At 45.2% G+C, this 17,554-nt stretch overlaps 2 protein-coding genes and 1 long non-coding RNA gene across 5 annotated transcripts in view; 1 reads left to right on the top strand and 2 right to left on the bottom strand.

The window, feature by feature from the left end:
- Positions 1 to 624: 624 nt before the first annotated feature.
- Positions 625 to 4,616, bottom strand: bco1l (beta-carotene oxygenase 1, like). 2 transcript variants are annotated; one of them, XM_041031982.1, is made up of 11 exons: positions 4,481 to 4,616; positions 4,014 to 4,259; positions 3,682 to 3,811; positions 3,143 to 3,290; positions 2,899 to 3,046; positions 2,512 to 2,732; positions 2,064 to 2,330; positions 1,835 to 1,940; positions 1,660 to 1,754; positions 1,324 to 1,435; positions 625 to 1,187 (listed from the first exon to the last, which is right to left on the bottom strand). In XM_041031982.1, the coding sequence occupies exons 2-11, from the start codon at positions 4,045 to 4,047 to the stop codon at positions 1,033 to 1,035; spliced, it is 1,416 nt and encodes a 471-aa protein (XP_040887916.1). In that variant the 5' UTR covers positions 4,048 to 4,259; positions 4,481 to 4,616; the 3' UTR covers positions 625 to 1,032. The 2 variants fall into 2 exon arrangements, with proteins under 2 accessions (XP_040887916.1, XP_040887915.1); XM_041031981.1 differs by having other exon boundaries at positions 4,014 to 4,142; positions 4,481 to 4,611.
- A 1,783-nt stretch (positions 4,617 to 6,399) lies between these two features.
- Positions 6,400 to 17,554, bottom strand: part of LOC121177647 (kalirin-like) — a 27,103-nt gene continuing 15,948 nt past the window's right edge. The window contains exons 40-57 of the mRNA XM_041031941.1: positions 16,326 to 16,487; positions 15,985 to 16,183; positions 13,713 to 13,763; positions 13,516 to 13,619; positions 13,193 to 13,324; positions 12,997 to 13,110; positions 12,686 to 12,756; positions 12,541 to 12,607; positions 12,119 to 12,222; positions 11,947 to 12,016; positions 11,590 to 11,676; positions 11,019 to 11,111; positions 10,756 to 10,806; positions 10,450 to 10,527; positions 10,134 to 10,319; positions 9,861 to 10,032; positions 9,549 to 9,694; positions 6,400 to 9,446 (exon numbers count right to left, since the gene is read on the bottom strand). Of these exons, the coding sequence (XP_040887875.1) occupies positions 9,261 to 9,446; positions 9,549 to 9,694; positions 9,861 to 10,032; positions 10,134 to 10,319; positions 10,450 to 10,527; positions 10,756 to 10,806; positions 11,019 to 11,111; positions 11,590 to 11,676; positions 11,947 to 12,016; positions 12,119 to 12,222; positions 12,541 to 12,607; positions 12,686 to 12,756; positions 12,997 to 13,110; positions 13,193 to 13,324; positions 13,516 to 13,619; positions 13,713 to 13,763; positions 15,985 to 16,183; positions 16,326 to 16,487 (2,073 nt within the window). The 3' untranslated portion in view covers positions 6,400 to 9,260. The remainder of the gene's footprint in view (positions 9,447 to 9,548; positions 9,695 to 9,860; positions 10,033 to 10,133; positions 10,320 to 10,449; positions 10,528 to 10,755; positions 10,807 to 11,018; positions 11,112 to 11,589; positions 11,677 to 11,946; positions 12,017 to 12,118; positions 12,223 to 12,540; positions 12,608 to 12,685; positions 12,757 to 12,996; positions 13,111 to 13,192; positions 13,325 to 13,515; positions 13,620 to 13,712; positions 13,764 to 15,984; positions 16,184 to 16,325; positions 16,488 to 17,554) is intronic.
- Positions 9,886 to 16,022, top strand: LOC121177724. 2 transcript variants are annotated; one of them, XR_005893349.1, is made up of 6 exons: positions 9,886 to 10,023; positions 10,108 to 10,356; positions 12,189 to 12,258; positions 13,180 to 13,341; positions 13,491 to 13,680; positions 15,895 to 16,022. It is a non-coding gene; the product is annotated as an uncharacterized LOC121177724 (long non-coding RNA). The 2 variants fall into 2 exon arrangements; XR_005893348.1 differs by lacking the exon at positions 12,189 to 12,258.

Genomic DNA, 17,554 nt, shown 5'->3' with positions numbered 1-17,554 from the left:
CTGTTGAACATGTGATTAGACCGTTAAAGGACGATACAGGTGTTTTGTTGTTCCATGTTTAACTGGTGAACTACAGTCCCAGTATACTTGATATTCCCGCTGATTGTTTCCACATCATCAGACTGGATTCCTTCCTTCCAGGCAGCCGTTAGTTTCAGTACAGTTCTATAAAAAAACAGATTTTAGCTGCAGATAGTTAATCCTTCAGAGAGCAGTTAACCAGCTTGATTTTCATGCTGCTGTCATGATGCAGTTGGTGTGTTTGAGGACCCTCTGACAGCCGAGGTTCGAACGTCCATGATGTTTGAAGACGTCACTCACAACTTCCAAACAGGGACAGATTTTTTTTCCTATTTACTGTCTGTCCAGTTGTGCAGCCTGGGACATGCAGCCACAAACAAAGAGAGAAACCAGTACAAACCAGTTCAGATTCTAAAACAGTTTAGACCCATTTGATTGAGACAGTTCAGACAGAACGACCTGTTTTCTGACTTGTCCCTGATGTTGAATATTTGCAATGCAAATTAAAAAAAAAAATTAAACTGTGTTCTGTTAAAGTCGGGCATGTCTGAGGTGTTGTGTCTGTAGACAGCCTGTTTTTTCTGTGTCAGATTCTCACTGACACTGGTTATTCAGCAGAAGTGACTGAGTATCTCATACAAAAGCCTGTTCCTAAACAGTTAAACAAAAACATCTTAATCTAAAAAACAAAGAAAAAATCTGCATCATGCTTTCACTTACTGTGTCTGGGAAACGGGGGGTCTGGATATCTAATGGAAATCTGGCTGTGATTACTGTGTTTTCGATATGTTAAATATTTCCCAAATGAAGTGCATGAAACACGGATACCAAAAATGGAAAAATGAGAAAAAGCTTTTTTTCACTTTTGGGTCCATGTTGTCTTTTTACGCGTCCTTTTCTGGCACATCTTCAAAAATCGCAGAGTTGTCCAAAATATTTTTTACACATAGGCAAAATATTACAGAATTTACATGAAGGAATAAATAATCTATAGAGCCCACGTGTTGGTGGTTAGACGTTGGCGGAGATGAAATGTCCATGAAGGTCAATGTGGACGCTGGCGGGGATGGAAGCTCGGGCAATTTCCTCGAGGTCTTTAGCGTTGAGGATGAGCATGAATGGAGAAATGTTTGGATCCGGAGAGACGACAGATGACAAGATCACTCCTGGAGGATGTAGGTTACAAGCAGTCAGAACAGGACCAGAAAAGATCCTCCCCACCCTGATGGTTTCATGGCACTTGCTCTGTGGTTTTTAAATGTGTGTGTGTTTGTGTGTGTGCATAGAAAGTTGTGATCTCACCATCATCTTCCTCCACGGCTCCTGGAGACGCGACAAACACCGGTTCTGAAGGGTAGCAGTTCTCTTGGTGCCACTCGATGTGTTTCCTGGTGACGATGTCGATCTTGGCGATCTGTTGGACGAAAAGGTCAGAGCAGCATTAGAACGTGAGGCCATCCTGTTTTAAGCTGTACAGACTGATGTAACTGTTATTACACGGATTATGCACCAAAAGTCAAAGCAATCCATTCGATATTTGGTGAGATTTGATTTAAGCTTCCTTCTACCGTCATTGGTTTGTAACTGTAAAATGTTTTTGGACGCTGATGGTGTCAGGAGCTGCCTGAGGTGCTTCACCTTGTTGGGGTGAGGAGACCACTCCAACCTGGAGCCGTAGAAGTATCTGTACTTTTTAGCATTGAAGTTGTAGTTGATCCCTGGCAGCTCCAGGCCTGAGGAGTAATCATGCTGGTTAGGGTGGGAAAATTAAGCCATGTTCAAATCAAACGGACTGACCATGTGAACGACAGACCTTCAAACAGGGTGTCAGGCTGGCAGTACACGGATCCGTCCTCCTGCACCACCGCCTGAGCTGTCGTGTCCGTCAGCGTAACCAGGTTGGTTCCTCTGGGAGATTCCTGGAAAACAGTTCACGTAGACAGGCATTTCATGAGATGAACTGGGTGAACTGGGAAGTAAAACACGTCCGCTCCAGTGTTTCGGCCTGCATATCTGAGGTGTGTTTTCTGCTCTGACTGTACCTTGTGGATGCCGAGCGGCAGGACGAATCTCTGGCAGACTGGTGGGGAGAAGCTCTTGTTGGATTGGATGAAGTTGCTGGTTTCTTGTTTCATGTTCCGGATGTAGAACATGTCGTACAGGTTGCTGTCCTTGTAGCAGATCATGTCGAACACCACGTGGCCATCGGCCTCGTAGGCGTTGATATGGTGGAAGACCACCAGGGCGTCACCATAGAAACGTGTGGACGCTGCTTTTCCCGTCTTTCTGTTGATGACGTGGAACAATGTCTGGGACAGAGATAAAAAAGAGAGGTCATCATACGTTATCTGCTCTCTCCCAGTAAGTGGACTGTGTGGTGATGATGGACAACATGGACTCCAGTGGGATGATCGTGTTGTAAAGAGGGTAGTGCAGGTGTTCTAAAGCTTCATTGTCCGATCAACAGTTCACAGAAGTGGGAGGACATACGATATCATCCTTGTCGTATTTGAGGCAGCTCCCCCAGTTGACCCCTCTGAAATAGGCGGTGGCCAGCTTGACGATGTCCAGCTTGAAGGGCTGCTCCACGAACACGATGTAGTTGTCAGTCATGCCGAAGCTGTGGAAGTAGCTCGGGAACAGGGTGGATCGAAATGGAATGGAGCAGACCTGCTGCACTTTCCTCAGCGCCGGCTTTTTGTGCTCTTTATCTGAAACAGACGTGTTGTTTGGCCCATTACACCAGAGAATCCTGCACACTGGTCCTCATTATGCAAACTGCTGTATGAATTTGCCCTAATGACAGTTTGAGGACCAACATGCTGTCAGATGTTGACAGTTGTGTCCTGTTTCTGAAGTTTCTGAAGGCAGCCATACCTGAGGCATCAGCTGGGACTTTGAAGATGACATATTTAGGCCCACAGACGCCCATGATGGCGGTGCCCATGTTGTAGGTGTTGCCCTCGCTGTCGTAGTGAGGGTGAGCTGTGGCCAGATTCAGAGCGATGTGGTTCCTGTAGTTTATCTGGAATTTGGCAGAAAGGTTTTCGCTTGTATAAACATACAGTGTGATAGGTTTGAGGACTGACACTTCTGACGAGCCAGGTGGGAACTGACTTACCCTGCCTACAGTTTCCAGAGTATCGGGGTCAATCTGGTTCATGTAGTTGACCTCGGAGGAGGCGTAGTAGTCCTGACCGTAGCGAATGATGTTGATCAAGTTGTTATCGGTGAAGTCGGGGACGATGTTACAGAGGTGTGTGAATGCCCTTCAAAGAAATAGTTTGTTGTTTGCTACTGAAGAGAACACTGTCAGCTCAAACAGTTCTTTAAATGAAATTTTGAATGAAATGTTGTGTGATTAAGAGTGATTTAAGGTGGTATAGACATTATCTGGATGCAAGAAACTGAAGTCTTAATGTCCTGGATGGACTGAAACTGATCCTTACATGTCCTGAATGGAGTGAGACGCCTCTGTGTTTCAGGTAAACAGATTTCTGTGTCTCTTTCATGAACTGAAACAGATCTGTACCTACATAAAACAGACCTTTATATGTCCAGGATGGACCAACACGTCTGTCTTTGTTTCTCGAATGGACTCTAACAGATCTCTATGTCTTCTCGATAGACTGAGACTGATCTGTCCCAGATGGACTGCACCTGGAAAAGATGTTTTTGCAGGGATCTGGGTAGACCATGGTTCCAAACTCGGAGACGACGATCCTGTCGGCCTTGATGTTTCGCTTGTAGGTGTCGCTCTTCAGAAACTTGCTTCTGTAAGTCACCTCACCTGAAACAACAACAACAAAACTGTAAACGCATGAAACAACAGCACAACACCAGGTTTTAGACAGAAGCAGGTCAAATGTATCATGGATCTGCTTCAAGTCTTACAGCAGTGAGTTTATCTGTTCCAGTGTAATGTGCTGACTGTAAATATCACTCACTGATCTATATTTATTTATTCATCGTCATTTTAACACCAGTCTCACCATTTTTGAAGGTGAAGCTGTGGATGAGCGACATGCCGTCAAACCAGTGGTTGTACTCGCAGCTGCCCACGGAGAAAAGACCAGGCCCATTCCTCAGCAGAGTGCCCTGCAGCCACGACGGGACGGAGCCTGCACGTCAGCACACAGGTGAGTTACTGTAGACTCACCTGGTTTATCATCACTGGTGTGTTCCTGCAGTTTTTAATGCTTGACTGCAAACCACATTTTCTTTGTGATCCTAAAAAGCTGAAGATGAAAGTTGCTCAGAGATAAAACTAAAGAAACATTCATGATTTTAAACAGACTGTCAAATGTCTTGTTTTGTGCAGCCAACAGTCCAAAACCCCTAAATGTTCAGTTTACATTTATATGTCAAAGAAAATCTTCACATTTTAGAGGCTGAAACAACAGAGGCCATCTTTGATTAATCAGAGAAACCCCAAAAATAAATATCTGGACAAACTCACCTTGCACTTGAGCTTTGACCGGCTCTGGGGTCTCCAATCCATTTTTTGCAATTATCGACTGCATGTTTTAATCCCTCCAAACCTCGTATTTTCCCCAGAGTGCACTGCTCCCTGCTGCAGTCCCACCTCAGACTGAACACACAGACTGGCAGCAGCTAACTTTATGTAACCTCTGTCTACGTGATCGTGTCCATGTTTCAGAAAACTCAGCTTGTAACGTCAACTTTGTGGATTATGTAACTGTGCTGCCGTGGACTTCACTCGCCTTTTCACAATAAAAGGCTGTGCGTTGGGGTCACCTGGCTACCTCTGACCTGCTTAAAGCGTCACATGACCACAGAGTTAAGCCGTGAGCTCAGTGAGGAAAGCGTTGGCCACAGTTAACCAGAAACAAATCATACTTCTGTAAATTGACAGAATTCATTAAATTAGTACAACAAACACTGAAAGTGTTCATGGCAGGTAACAAATCAGTGAGTTTCCTTTCAGCACAGACACAGCTGGTGACTGGGTTTCACTGTCAGTCGACCTTATTATCTCTTTGTGCTCAAACAAAAAGTGCGGCTGGATGAATCCTTGAACCCAAATCTGATCATAAAGACAGGTGATTATCTGTGAGCTGATAATGTGCTGCGTGTTATGACATTCATTCCCATTATCAGATAGATACTGTGATACTCCCTGCTGTGAAACGATATGATTAAATTCATATCTTGTTTTGTACATATCCATAAATCTCAAAACAGTGTGTAATGTTTATAAAGCCAGATATTTATTTTAGTATTCTGAGCACAATTTTTGGTCAAACCTGGTTTTAAACTTCATTTATCTGTACAATATTTATCACTTAGCTTTAAATTACCACATATAAAACATTCTCACTTTATCATTGACTCATCTGCTGATTCAGTGTCAGATGCAGCAAATCTGTGTTTCTCATATGTTGGAATAGAAAAAAGTAATTAGTTCATGTGTTCCTACCTTCATTTAATGAATGACTGCATTAAGTGTGTGAAGAATCAGAGCAGGTGTGAGAGTCTGAACTTCAGACTCATCAGCTCTGGCTGTGTAATTGGTTAAATGAGTTTACTGCTTTACAGCCTCTCCTATCATTCTCTGTCTGCAGGTCACAGCTCTGTAATGAGCCATGCCAACGCTGTCTCGGAAAATACTGGACCTGAAAATGCAGATCACTTGGATCAGGTCAGTTTCTGGAAGGAAAGTAAATCAGCTCACACGGTGTTTACCGGCTCTGCTTCAGTAAAGGATCTGAGTGCTGCTGCTGCTACAGTAAGACAGGCTCTGTGGTGCTGATCATCCCCACACAGGACAGTTCATAATAAATACCACAGACAGTTTTGGATGAAAAATGAAGTTTATTACAAACAACAACAGGGAGCTGTTAGCAGTCAGTTAGCAGCTGTTAGTTCTGTACAAATAACACTGTTTGATTGGTTAGTTGAGTTTGCCAATCGGCAACAAGGCTAGGTCTCAAACAGCACCCTACGCCCTCTGTAGTGCACTATTTTCCAACCTTCACTGTCTTAATACACTACTTTACACCTTAAGACTTTGGTAGTGCACTGCTGACTATGCTACATCCTCTGTAGTGCTCTACGTCCCATCTTACGCCCTTAATAGTGTGCTATTTCCCACCTATAACCCTGCTTAGTGCACTACCTTCCATTCCAAACCCTCCCTTGTGCACCACATTCCACCTTAAACTCTTCATAATGCACTACTTTCCGCCTTAAGACTTTCTTTTCAGTCCACAGTCACCATCTTGTGCCCTTTGTAGTGCACTACAGTCCATCCTAAATCATTCTGGTGCACTCCGAGTTCACAAGTTGCGAGTTTGCTCATGGTTTTAAACATTTTGAACACCATAAACATTCCTTTTCCTGTTTTTTTTTTTGCTCTTTTTGCATTCCCAGTCACGACACCGACACATTGAAAACACAAAGTCATTCTCCGTTCATGAAAAGGGAACAAGGTCGCGTTCAGTTCTCGTGTTCTCCACCTGAATAAGGCTGTGTTCACGTTATGTGGGATCCTGAAGATTCCCATGGTAACAACTTGATGCAGAGTTGTTTGTGTGAAAGTTAAAAAATACTGTGCATGTTGTTAACACAGGACCATGTCCATTCAATCTGTACTTAAATAATTAGACCGTGAGCTTGTGTAGACCATGTTTGCTTTGTCAGGCACTTCTCTATGATACAGTGCCAAGTTGGATAAATCAGAGCGTTTAAAATGACAGCTTGGTTCTCGACTCTTCGTATGTCGGGAAAGGGTAATCACAGCAATGCCCACGTGACATGAATGCAGCATTTAACTACATTAAAGTGCAACACACACTGGCTACGTTAACGCTAACTGCAAATGTGTTTAAATCCAGATAATGATGTTTTTCTGCAGAGTTAAACTATGTTAAAATACTGTGTTTGTTCAATTTGAACTAAATCTATTAAATTAAAGTGTTTAATTTTACCAGCAGACTTTGTTGGCAGTGCCGTACTGCATTCACACAATGTCAGCAAAATGGGGAGAACAAAAAGCACCTCTTATTCCAACCTGGGAGTGTTTACACTTTATTCCAAGGTTTTCAATTCAGAAGCTGATGTGAACCCACTCTCCTGTTTGTAATTAGTTTCTTCTATAATTACTACTTTGATGTTGACGTAAACTTTACAAATGGGAAAACTGGTAAATATGTTTCTTTGCGATTTGATATGAAAACAGCATAAGACACAATAACTTGATCTTGTGTGAAAGCACATGAGAAACTTGCAGTAACCAGTGTGTGTTGCCTTTAAAACCAAGCTTATTGTGTTGTCACCTTTAAAAATACAACCGCACGAGCTCCATTTGAAGGCAGCATCCCACCTTAAACCCTTTACAGTTTGCTTTGTCTCTCCTTACACCCTTCATAGTGCACTACTACTACTACTTTCACCCCCCCCCGTAGTGCACTTGACAGGATGCGTAGCTCTTTAAGGACCGGGGTGTTGTCTGAGAATGGCACCAGAGAAACAGAGAGAGAGACAGAGAGGTAGAGAGAGAGAGACAGGTAGAGAGACAGGTAGAGAGCGTGTTGAAGGTTACAGTTTTTAGTTTTAGTAGAAACAGACACTCACAGTAGGTTGAGTTGCTGCTATCTGTCTGTCAGACAGACAGACAGGCGGGTGGACAGAGAGACAGACAGGTGCAGTGTCCAGAGTTAGTGGAGTAGCAGTTCAGGAGGTCTGGTCTATTTACAGAAACAAGAAATGCATAATCAGAATATCCAAACTAACCAGAGCTGCACGCACCGCCATGTTGGCTCCACTGCCGGTTGCTATGGTAACAGCAGAGTCGGGGGGGTTAATTGGAGGGGAGGCAGGGTACGGGACAGACTGGGGAGGGGGGACAGCTCTGGTTCGCTAAAAAGACGAAAAAAATGGGTGTCACCGCAAACACAACAATTCGTCATGGCAACGCTACACCGGGACACCACCTAACTGTCCGTGGAAAAACACACACACACACAGGACAGTGTCACTAACACACACACGCTCTCTCTCTCTCTCACACACACACACACACACACACACAAACATTTATATGACAAACAGTTTCTCTCATTTTTTTCCGCTATTGAGGTGAAAAACAGATTCTATTATTCTTAATTATCATAATCATCATAATAATCTTCATCTTCATCATCTTCATCATAGCAGTGGTGTGTGTATGGAGTGTGTGTGTGTGTCCTTAGTCTGTTTATACACACTATGCACAGGATGACACGCAGAGGGAGCTCAGTTCTGATTGGCTGACAGGTCTTTTCACCTCTTCTGTTCCAGGAGACTTTTTTTTTTTATTGTTTCTTGTTGCTAGGCAACGGCAGCTTCCTGGAGTCTTAGTCTGTTGTTGTTGTTAATGATGATGATGTGATCATGTGATCTCCCTCCCACTGACCCACAGGAAGTTTGTGATGTCGTCAGGGTGTGATTGGTTGCCAGGGGCAGTAAACTGGAGGCCGACGTGACGGCGGCATCTGATTGGACGAGGTGAAGGCAGAGGAGGGAGGAGGAGCGTTTTGGCTGAACGTTGAAGCACCAGGAGGGAGGGAGGAGACTAACAGTACCTGCTGCTGGGAGTGTGTGAGTGTTTATGTGTATGTATTTCTAATTTATCTTTTAACACTGTCGAGTAACCAGGGCCTTAAAGCGTGTCAGGAAACATGAACCATCACAGTCACAGTTATGAAAGCGGAGCCTGAGGATGGTGATGTCTGTCGGGCTTTCCAACATAAGGGTTGGGAACCCCCAAATGGGTCGCAAGATCAATCTGAAGGGTCACAAGACAGTGGAACGTCTTTTGCTCGTTGCTTCATCATATAAAATGCTGGACAGTTTTTATCTCTAATGAAAGAGTCTGATGATGATGTGATAAATAATTAGTTGATTAATCTGTTAGATCTATTTGAAGACATCAGCCTGGGGCTTAAGAAACTGTTTCACTATAATGTATTATACTATAAAACATATTGATTCAAGGGTCACCTGCCAAAAATGTCAGTCAACCGCTGCTGTAGCACCGTCAGAGCAGTGACCCTGTTTCACTGCACAGACAGCGCCACCTTCAGGCTCCGCCCCGACTTTCCAGACATCCCCTCGGCCCCGTTGGCTTGCAGTGTTTTCAGTGTATGTCAGTGTGTACGTGTGTGTACTTACAGTAAACCAGACTTTGACCCTGCTGTCAGTGTGAGTGTTTTTGTGTGTTTGCGTTTGTATGTGTGTCAGTGTGTGTTGAGCACGCTGCGTGGCACCCAGCCCTCGGCGGCCGGCGAGTCACTGTTGGCTGGCCGGTAAACCAGACTCTGACCCTGCTGGTTGGATGCCAGAATCTGAACCTTCTCCCCACGAAACACGGAGATCTCGTCCTCCCGCACCGCCACGAAGTCCTGCAGCACCAGAACCAGCTCCTGAGGGGACAAAGGTCACATGATCTCAACAAAATCATCAGGAAACATGTTTGACTCTGATCTGAGCTTTGAAAATCAAACACTAGATGAGGAAATTCAAACCTGGTCATCCTGCTCGCTGTCGGGCGTGGGCTGAGGGCCGTGGCCATTGGGAGTTGGCGGGGCCGACGGCGGTCGCCCTGACGACAGTGGACGGGTCACAGAGATCCCGCCCTCCTTCCTCTGGTACTCAATGGGAGACTGGAGAGCTGTAAACAGGATCAGATTGGATTCAGGGATTTTTAGGAAAATTCAGTCATGATGCAGAACGTTCCACAGAAAGACTTCCGCCCCTCTGAAGAGATCAGAGGATGAGATTTAGGGAATTTAACAGATGTTCCAGAGATTCCAGGATGTTGTCGAGGATGTTCTCACCAGACAGGAAGTTGTTCTGGGCGTCCAGCAGGGCAGCGATCGTCTCCACCCAGGTCATCTTGATGCTGGTGGAGGACGCCTGCAGTGTGAAGCGTTCTGCCGAGCCGCGAGACCACAACACAAACTTACAGGGGTCACCATCCACGCTGTCCTGCATTGCCAGGTAACTCACCTGATCACACATAAAAACAACATCATTCCTCCTGTACACCAGTCTGACCCTGCCACGCCTTGATGCTGTATCCAGTGTAAACCACTGTTCAACAGGCTCACCTTGATGCTGTTCTTGAACTGGTATCCCGGGTTGTTGGAGCCTTTGCGCAGCAGTTCACTGAAGATGATGATCTGCTCGAACAGGAAAACCCTGCGCTCTTTACTGCGAGACAAAACTCCTCCGTCCTGCTCCCAAACACAGAAGGTCTCCTGCTGCAGCAGCTTCCCCTGAGACGTCAGCTTCCCCTGGGTGACGGACAGAAAGACAGGCGAGGAGAGACAGGTGAGGAGAGAAAGCTTTTTTTTTTTCACTTCCAGTAATCGTTTTCTGAAGCGCCACCGTGAGACAGACGGGTAGACAGACAGACAGGTGTACCTCGTATCCCTGCAGCCGTCCCAGGTTCATCATGTCGTTGCAGCGCTTTGGAACCAGTGACATCAGCTCCACCGCTTTCTGTCCACACACACAAAAACACACACTTAGCTGTTAGATGTTACAAAAGTCTGTGTGTGTGTGTGAGACGCTCTGCAGGGGGATGATTCACCATCCTGTGTAAATCATTTAACATCATCAGGTAAACAAACACACTCGACCCACATTTGATTAAAACAGAATTAACCCTTAAATGTGACTTCACAGCTGAAAGCAGCTTTAATGCCAGTCACAGCACAGACGTCTCACCTCGATCTCCTCACAGTCCAGTCCTGCTTTGGACGTATACTTGAGAAAATCCTGAGAGACAGACAGACATGTCAAGAAAACAGGGGTAGAGATGATGCAGGTGTTTGACAGTACAGACAGTGCACACACATCAGCAGCAGCTGGTTGTGTGACACTGTGACTACAGTTTTCTATCTGCTGCAGTAAATACTCTGAGTGCATCAGGATGTTTCAGAGCAGCGGTTAAACCACGGCCTCCTGTGCCTGGTGTGTACGGGACGGACCTTGAGCAGCAGCTGGTATTTGGTGATTCTCTGGATGGGTTTGATCAGATAATCACTGATCGACATCCTGCAGCTGATCTCATGCTGGATTTCCTGCAGACAGACGGACAGAGACGGCTTCATTTTCTAACTCTGCTGTTGTTCGTGTTGCAGGAAAAAACGACTTCATCTGAAAACTCATCGCTTCTCCTGTGTTGGGCTGCTGAACTGAAAAGCCTCCCGCTGTTCCTCCACACCAAACTCCATTCAAAAATCATCCCCTTTAGTGAAGCCTGCATGTACGTTACTGTTCAAGCCTTGTTCTTGTTATTTTTTTGATGGCTTCCTGAGATGGATGTCAGAGTGACGGCTCATGCAGCATCACAGTATACTGTGATTATTTAGTCATTACTGTGATAAACACCAAATATTCTCAGACTCAAAGAATCTAAAGAAAAAAGAATATAAGCAAGCAAGTAAAACATAACACTGAAAAACTAGCCATAAAAATATTGGTTTTACTTTAAAATAGAGAGAATAAAACGAAGAATATCAGAACACATTCATCCATAAAGAAGTGGAGATGTTTTACCTCGAAGAAGGTCTCGTACTCGATGACGATGAACTCTGACCTCGGCTTGTTCTGACAGTAAACCACGTACATGTGGAGACGACGCTCCTACAGCACACAGATAAATACTAACGTTACTCTCACAATCAGTCACTGTGGTTTAATGGCAGCCACTGAGACTCAGCTCCACCTGCTGTTTGTCTCCAGTCAGCTCATACTCCCTCAGCAGCAGTGGATGGAAACAAGCATGTTTGTTTACTCTGTGCCTGGACAGGAATTTACAAAAGGCCACAGGTGTTAGAGGGAGTTAGGTGCTGGGACTGTGTGCAGCTTCCTCGGGTCTTGCTGTAACAGTGGATTTGCAGTATGAGCACTCACATGTCTGATGAAGAGGTCGGCCAGCAGGTCATGATTCTGAACGCAGCGCTCCAACTCCACCAGGAAGAAACTGAAACAAGAAAACACACGGTGAGTCTGAGAGTGAGTGTGAGGGAAGGCAGGAATGAATATAAGTTTTTATTTATGTGTGTGTGACTGTGTGTGCACGGACTCGCGGTGCCAGTCGTAGATCTGCTGGATGTTGCCAAAGACGATTTTGTCTTTTCCTCTCATGTCCTCAGGAATCCCTCTGACCTCCAGCCTGGACATGAAGCCCTGACAGACGCAGACAGACAGAACATGCACACGCACGTAAGTCAACAATCTTTTAACCGCAACACTTTGTGTTTTGACGTAGAGAAAGTTGAGCAGTTATAAAGACCAACAGCAGAAAAAATAAATTCTCCAGTCACCTGGAACTGACAGGCTGTCTTATAAAACAAACAGTGGAATAGTCTTAGTACTGTTGTAAAAAACTCTCTCTCCTCTCTTTTCACCATTAAACTACATAACTCCAAGTCTAAAGTTCTGCTAGCGCCCCCCAGAGGCTGTAGTTTTTTATTGCAGCCGTACTGATGCTGCTTCATGTCTCACCTCCACGATCACACCCAGGTCCTTCACATAGTCCTTCTCTGATTGGACCATCTCGTTAACCACAAACCTGCACACACACATCGTTTACACTCACACAGAATCATATTGACGTCTCATATGTTCGTGTTGTGGGTGTGTTTCTTACATGCGTCCTCTCAGTGCTTTGTTTCTCTGCTCGGTGTCTGATTCGTTGGAGCCCTGATCTGAATCCAGAGCCTGAGGAGAGAGAGAGAGAGAGAAGAACCGGTTCAATGTTTGAGACGCACTCCTCAGATTTATTAACAGAGTCTAGTTGGAAAAGTGTTATACTGATGAACTGTTTGTTTTTAATTATGATCTGAATTACTGACAGTAAAGTCTGTACTGTCTGTTTTATTCAGATTGTAATGTTGGTGTTTTCATGTCATCTATCATTTGTTTCCGCCCTCCTGCCCCCCTCCTGCCCCCCCAGGTTACCTCAGGGTTGTTGGGGTCTTTGATGATCTGCATGGGAGGTGGCAGAGGGGTGTGGCTTTCTTCCTCTGGCTCCTCCTCCCCTCCGCTCTGTCCCGCCTCCTCCTTCCTCGCTTTCTGCAGGAGCAAACACACAAAAATCAATGACACTAACATGACACACACATCTCTTGTGTCTTTAACCAGGGTGTTTTTATACCGCCTGAGCGTTGCCAGTGAGGGGCGTGGTCAGCTCCGGCCTGTTGTCCCGCCTCCTGGTTCTGATTGGCGGTTTCTTCTGTCCGTCAGCTTTACCTTGACTCAGCCTCCGAACAGGACTGGTCAACCAACGCTGCAAACAGTACGCAGGTACAACACAATTACCACAACTGATGCTACTGAGTCTTGTACTTCTAATACTAATACTGCAAGACAGCTGAAACTGTTCAGACTGCTGCTGTTACTTGATGTACTCCTCATGTTAGTATAACAGATAATCCCATTGCTTCTGTTGACAGTACGACTGCGAGGATCAGCTGTTACCTTCAGCGTGTTTCCGGTTCCAGAGCCGCTGCGTTTGGGCCCTGGAGAGCCAACAGCGCCACCTGGAGCCCCACCCATTCCAAATACTGTGGGGGAGGTGGCACCTGAGAGGAGAAACAAGGAGGGGTCAGTGACGTCCTGATGAGTCGACCGTACATCAGTACTGTGAGTAAACTGAGAGATAATGATGGTCTCACTGGTCGTATGAGTGTGAAGTGCAGAACCTTCAGAGCTGTAGAGACCGGAGTCTGCGGACACAGAACAGAGACAGATCCTGGACTGAACTATGGTCCTGAGTGAGGACACATTCTCATTTACCTCTTTTATGCAACTTTTCTAATTCAAGCCTTAAAAACTGCGTGGAAACACAAACAGATTTACAGGCTGAGGTGGAAAAGTTAGCACATCACTGAGCAGATGATACAATGAACATGATCACAGGCCACAGTGCCACTCCACTTAGCTGTCGGACTATGGACAGTTGTTCCTGTCGTCTTCTCTCATGTCACTGAGGGACGACCTCCTTCAGACTGGACAGAGTTAACACAGTCACACTGCGTGTGGCGGGTGTGGTGTGCAATGGTTCAGTGAAGCTTCAGCAGATACACAAAGCCTGCATGTCCTGTTCAGCACATTCACACACACGTGCACACATTGTTCACATTCCTGCTACATGTCTACATGCTACATGCTAACTGCATGTGTGTTAGTTTTACTGTATAAAAACAGAGTGACCTTCTGTTCTGTCTGTCACTCATTAACCAACACACTCATATTTCCTAACACTCTTCTCTCCGTCACGCTTTCATGTTAAAACCCACCTCGCTCGTCCTCGCCCTCTCCCACAATCCATCCCCAAACAGCAGAGCAATCCCAGCATGCACCTCTGCCCCTCCGCATGCTTCAACATCAGTCCATTCAGGAAAAATAGAAATAACAAGTGACAGATGGAAAGAGGCAGAGCAGTGTTTCTCTCCACAGAGCTGAATGAAACTACAGAGGAGTCTCAGGTCTGTGGGGCGGGGCTACACAGCTAGGGGTGGAGTCGAGGACGAGGGGTGTGGCTTAGGCAGACAGAATGACAACAAAGAAATGAGTCAAAACTAACAAAGGAAATTATTACAATGAATTAAAAAAGAGTTAAATACATAAAGAAAGTAAAATAATACGCAGTCATGTTAAGTTTGAATAAAATAAAATATGACCTAAAATAACACAAACAGGAAATACAAATTAAATAATATAGAGTAAAAGAAAAAAAGAACAAAAATAAAACACATTCAAAAGTAAACATACTTAATAACACTAAATTAATTCAGTTTTAATGAAATAAAATGATCACGTCAACGTAAATAAATAAATAAAAATAAAGCCTAAAATCTAAAAATGGAATCTGAAATGAACGAGTGGGACCGTGGAGTAAAATAAAAGAGTACGACTCCGAATAAACAGGAGAGCTGACCTGAAAACAATGACTTTATTTTTAAACTAAAGCTCCCATTGTTTCCTGACAGGGAAGAAGACCCAGCAGGTAGCCACAGTGACACACAAACACACACAGTAACACACAGACACACACAGAGTGATACACAGTCAGGATGTTAACCTGCAGATTCCTGTTGAGTCTGAAACTCCCTCAGGTCAATGTTTAACCCTGAAACTGTCTCTCTGCTGGACTGTGTGTGTGTGTGTGTGTGTGTGTGTGTGTGTGTGTGTGTGTGTGTGTGTGTGTGTGTGTGTGTGTGTGCGTGTGTGCGTGTGTGTGTGTGTGTGTGTGTGTGTGTGTGAGACATCCTGCCAAACCTGATTACAGATTAAGACTGGGACAAAGTTACCTGAGGCCACATTCACTCTCATGCTTAAATGTGAACTCTGCTCAGTGTAGAACACCACAAACACTTAGATCTGTGTCTTGTCTTTTAACTTAGCGACAAGAAATAGTGTCTTAGACAGGGTTTTAAATGTGTCCTCATTCGTGTGGACTGTCTGTAAGACACACTCACACCGTCACGATGTTAATATGAAACAAACAAACTAAACAGCTTCAATTTTTGATGCTCAGCTGCAGAACCAGCACACAGAGGACCGCTGCGTGTTTACTACTTTACAAACATGCTTTTAAATATTTAGGGGACATAGAGAGAGGGACAGGATGTGGGACACACAATTCACTAAGGATGTTTAAAGTTCCCTCTGTTTAAACAGGAAGTGACATGGGGCAAACATGGGAAGTGCTGCAACGGCGGCAGATGGCTAAAGGAGCGAAGGGCCAGAGTTAGCTAACCTTAGCCCAGCTGTCATTCACAAATGCTGCTGTGTTCTGACTCATGGAAGATTCATGATGTTAAATAAAGCGTGTCTTCCTGTCATTAACGCCAGGTCCTGATTGGTGACGGAGGAACGGCCGGGTGGTGACGCATGTCGACACGGTACACCGGTACATTCAGGCGGGGAGAATGATGTACTCACCCTTCCCAGCGCTCACAGCAGAGGAGGAGTTGGATGCATTGGAGGAGGTGGTGGTGGTAGAGGAGTTGCAGGAGGAAGAAGTGGTGGTGCAGGTAGAGGAGGTGCTGGAGGAGGTGGTGGAAGCCGGGATGAGCCCCTCCATGTCGGCTGCACTGTGGGAGTGTGACAGACAGAGGGCGCTCATCGGCAGTAAACCCTCCTGCAGGGAAACACAGGGCTGATGTCAGAGAAACTGAAGGCTCTCACCAAAGGATGGAAAATACCTTTTTAACTGATTAATCAACATCTGTTTATCAGTCCGTTGCTTTTCTTTGTCTCCTGTGGGGACGTTGGTTTATTACCTGCTGAGGTGTTTGATCTGTCGTTCTGACCAGACACCACCCGGGTCTCTCGGCCGAACGCTCCACCAGCTCCACAGTCTGACCACAGCGAACACTGAGCTCCCCCGGGCCCCCGGAGGAGAAATCCAACAACACCACCACTAACTCACAGCCTCCTGACAGCTGGAGAAACACACAGGTAAGAGCACAGGTAAGGTGTGTCCTCCAGTCCCAGCACCTCACCGCTGCTGCAGCTAAAGCATTACATTATTAATTATTACAATTAAAATCAGATGAACTATCATAAACAGCTCCACCTGCTGTTTATGAGTGAACGTGAACTGTACTGAGGTCAGTTCCTTCCTGTTTGAATATGAAAAGAACATTTTCTTAAATAAACCTTTATTTAACCAGGAGAGGAGACAAACGCTGAAACCAACATACATCATCCTAATGTATGTTCTCCACCCGTCCAATCACAGCAGGGCACACTGAGCCCTGATTGGTCAAATATGACTTATAGTTAACTCGAGCACATGGGCTCCATCTGGGGAAGGAAACACACACACACACACACACACACAGTCCATAGGGAATAGTGGGGTGTTCCCCGTCCAAATCGAACACAGCTGTGATCTGTCGTACAGCCCAGCTAACACAACACACACAAACATGCATGACCACTACATCATGTGGAGAACACTAACGCATGTATGTGCACCGGTGGAAACACCTTCGTACGTTTAGCCAAGTATAGTTTTGAAATCAGAGCATTTCTAACTTCTGCTCCACCACATTTACTCACAGCTGTTGTTATTTACAGATTAAGACTGAGCCGCTCGAACCTGACATGTTTATTTATCTCCTCTGGTGTCGTCAGGAAACAGCTGATTAGCGTTAGTATCACTCAGGCCTGTAAACCACAGCTCGTGTGTTACAGATCGTAACAGACCTGCAGTCACGTGGTGGTATGCAGACGTGTTACCATGGTTACCAAATCTGATGATACAGATCACTAATTATAAGATCAGCAGATGGACACAGAAGGAGTTAGTAGTAATATCCCTCTCAGGCTCTAGCTTCTTTTCACTATCTTTTTAATGAATGAATAGTTTGTGAAATGTCAAGAAAATTCCCATCACACCTTCAAACCCTCAGCTGTTCCACAGTGATGGTTAACAATGATGCATGACAGAGAAAAGTCCTCTCACCTGTGAAACCAGAGCAACCAACAGCTACAAGCTTAGTTT

This window comes from Toxotes jaculatrix, chromosome 24, assembly GCF_017976425.1.
Source record: "Toxotes jaculatrix isolate fToxJac2 chromosome 24, fToxJac2.pri, whole genome shotgun sequence".
Classification (NCBI taxonomy): Eukaryota; Metazoa; Chordata; class Actinopteri; family Toxotidae; genus Toxotes; species Toxotes jaculatrix.
The sequence above is the reverse complement of the archived record's forward strand: the minus strand, read 5'-3'. Positions and strand labels throughout refer to the sequence as shown.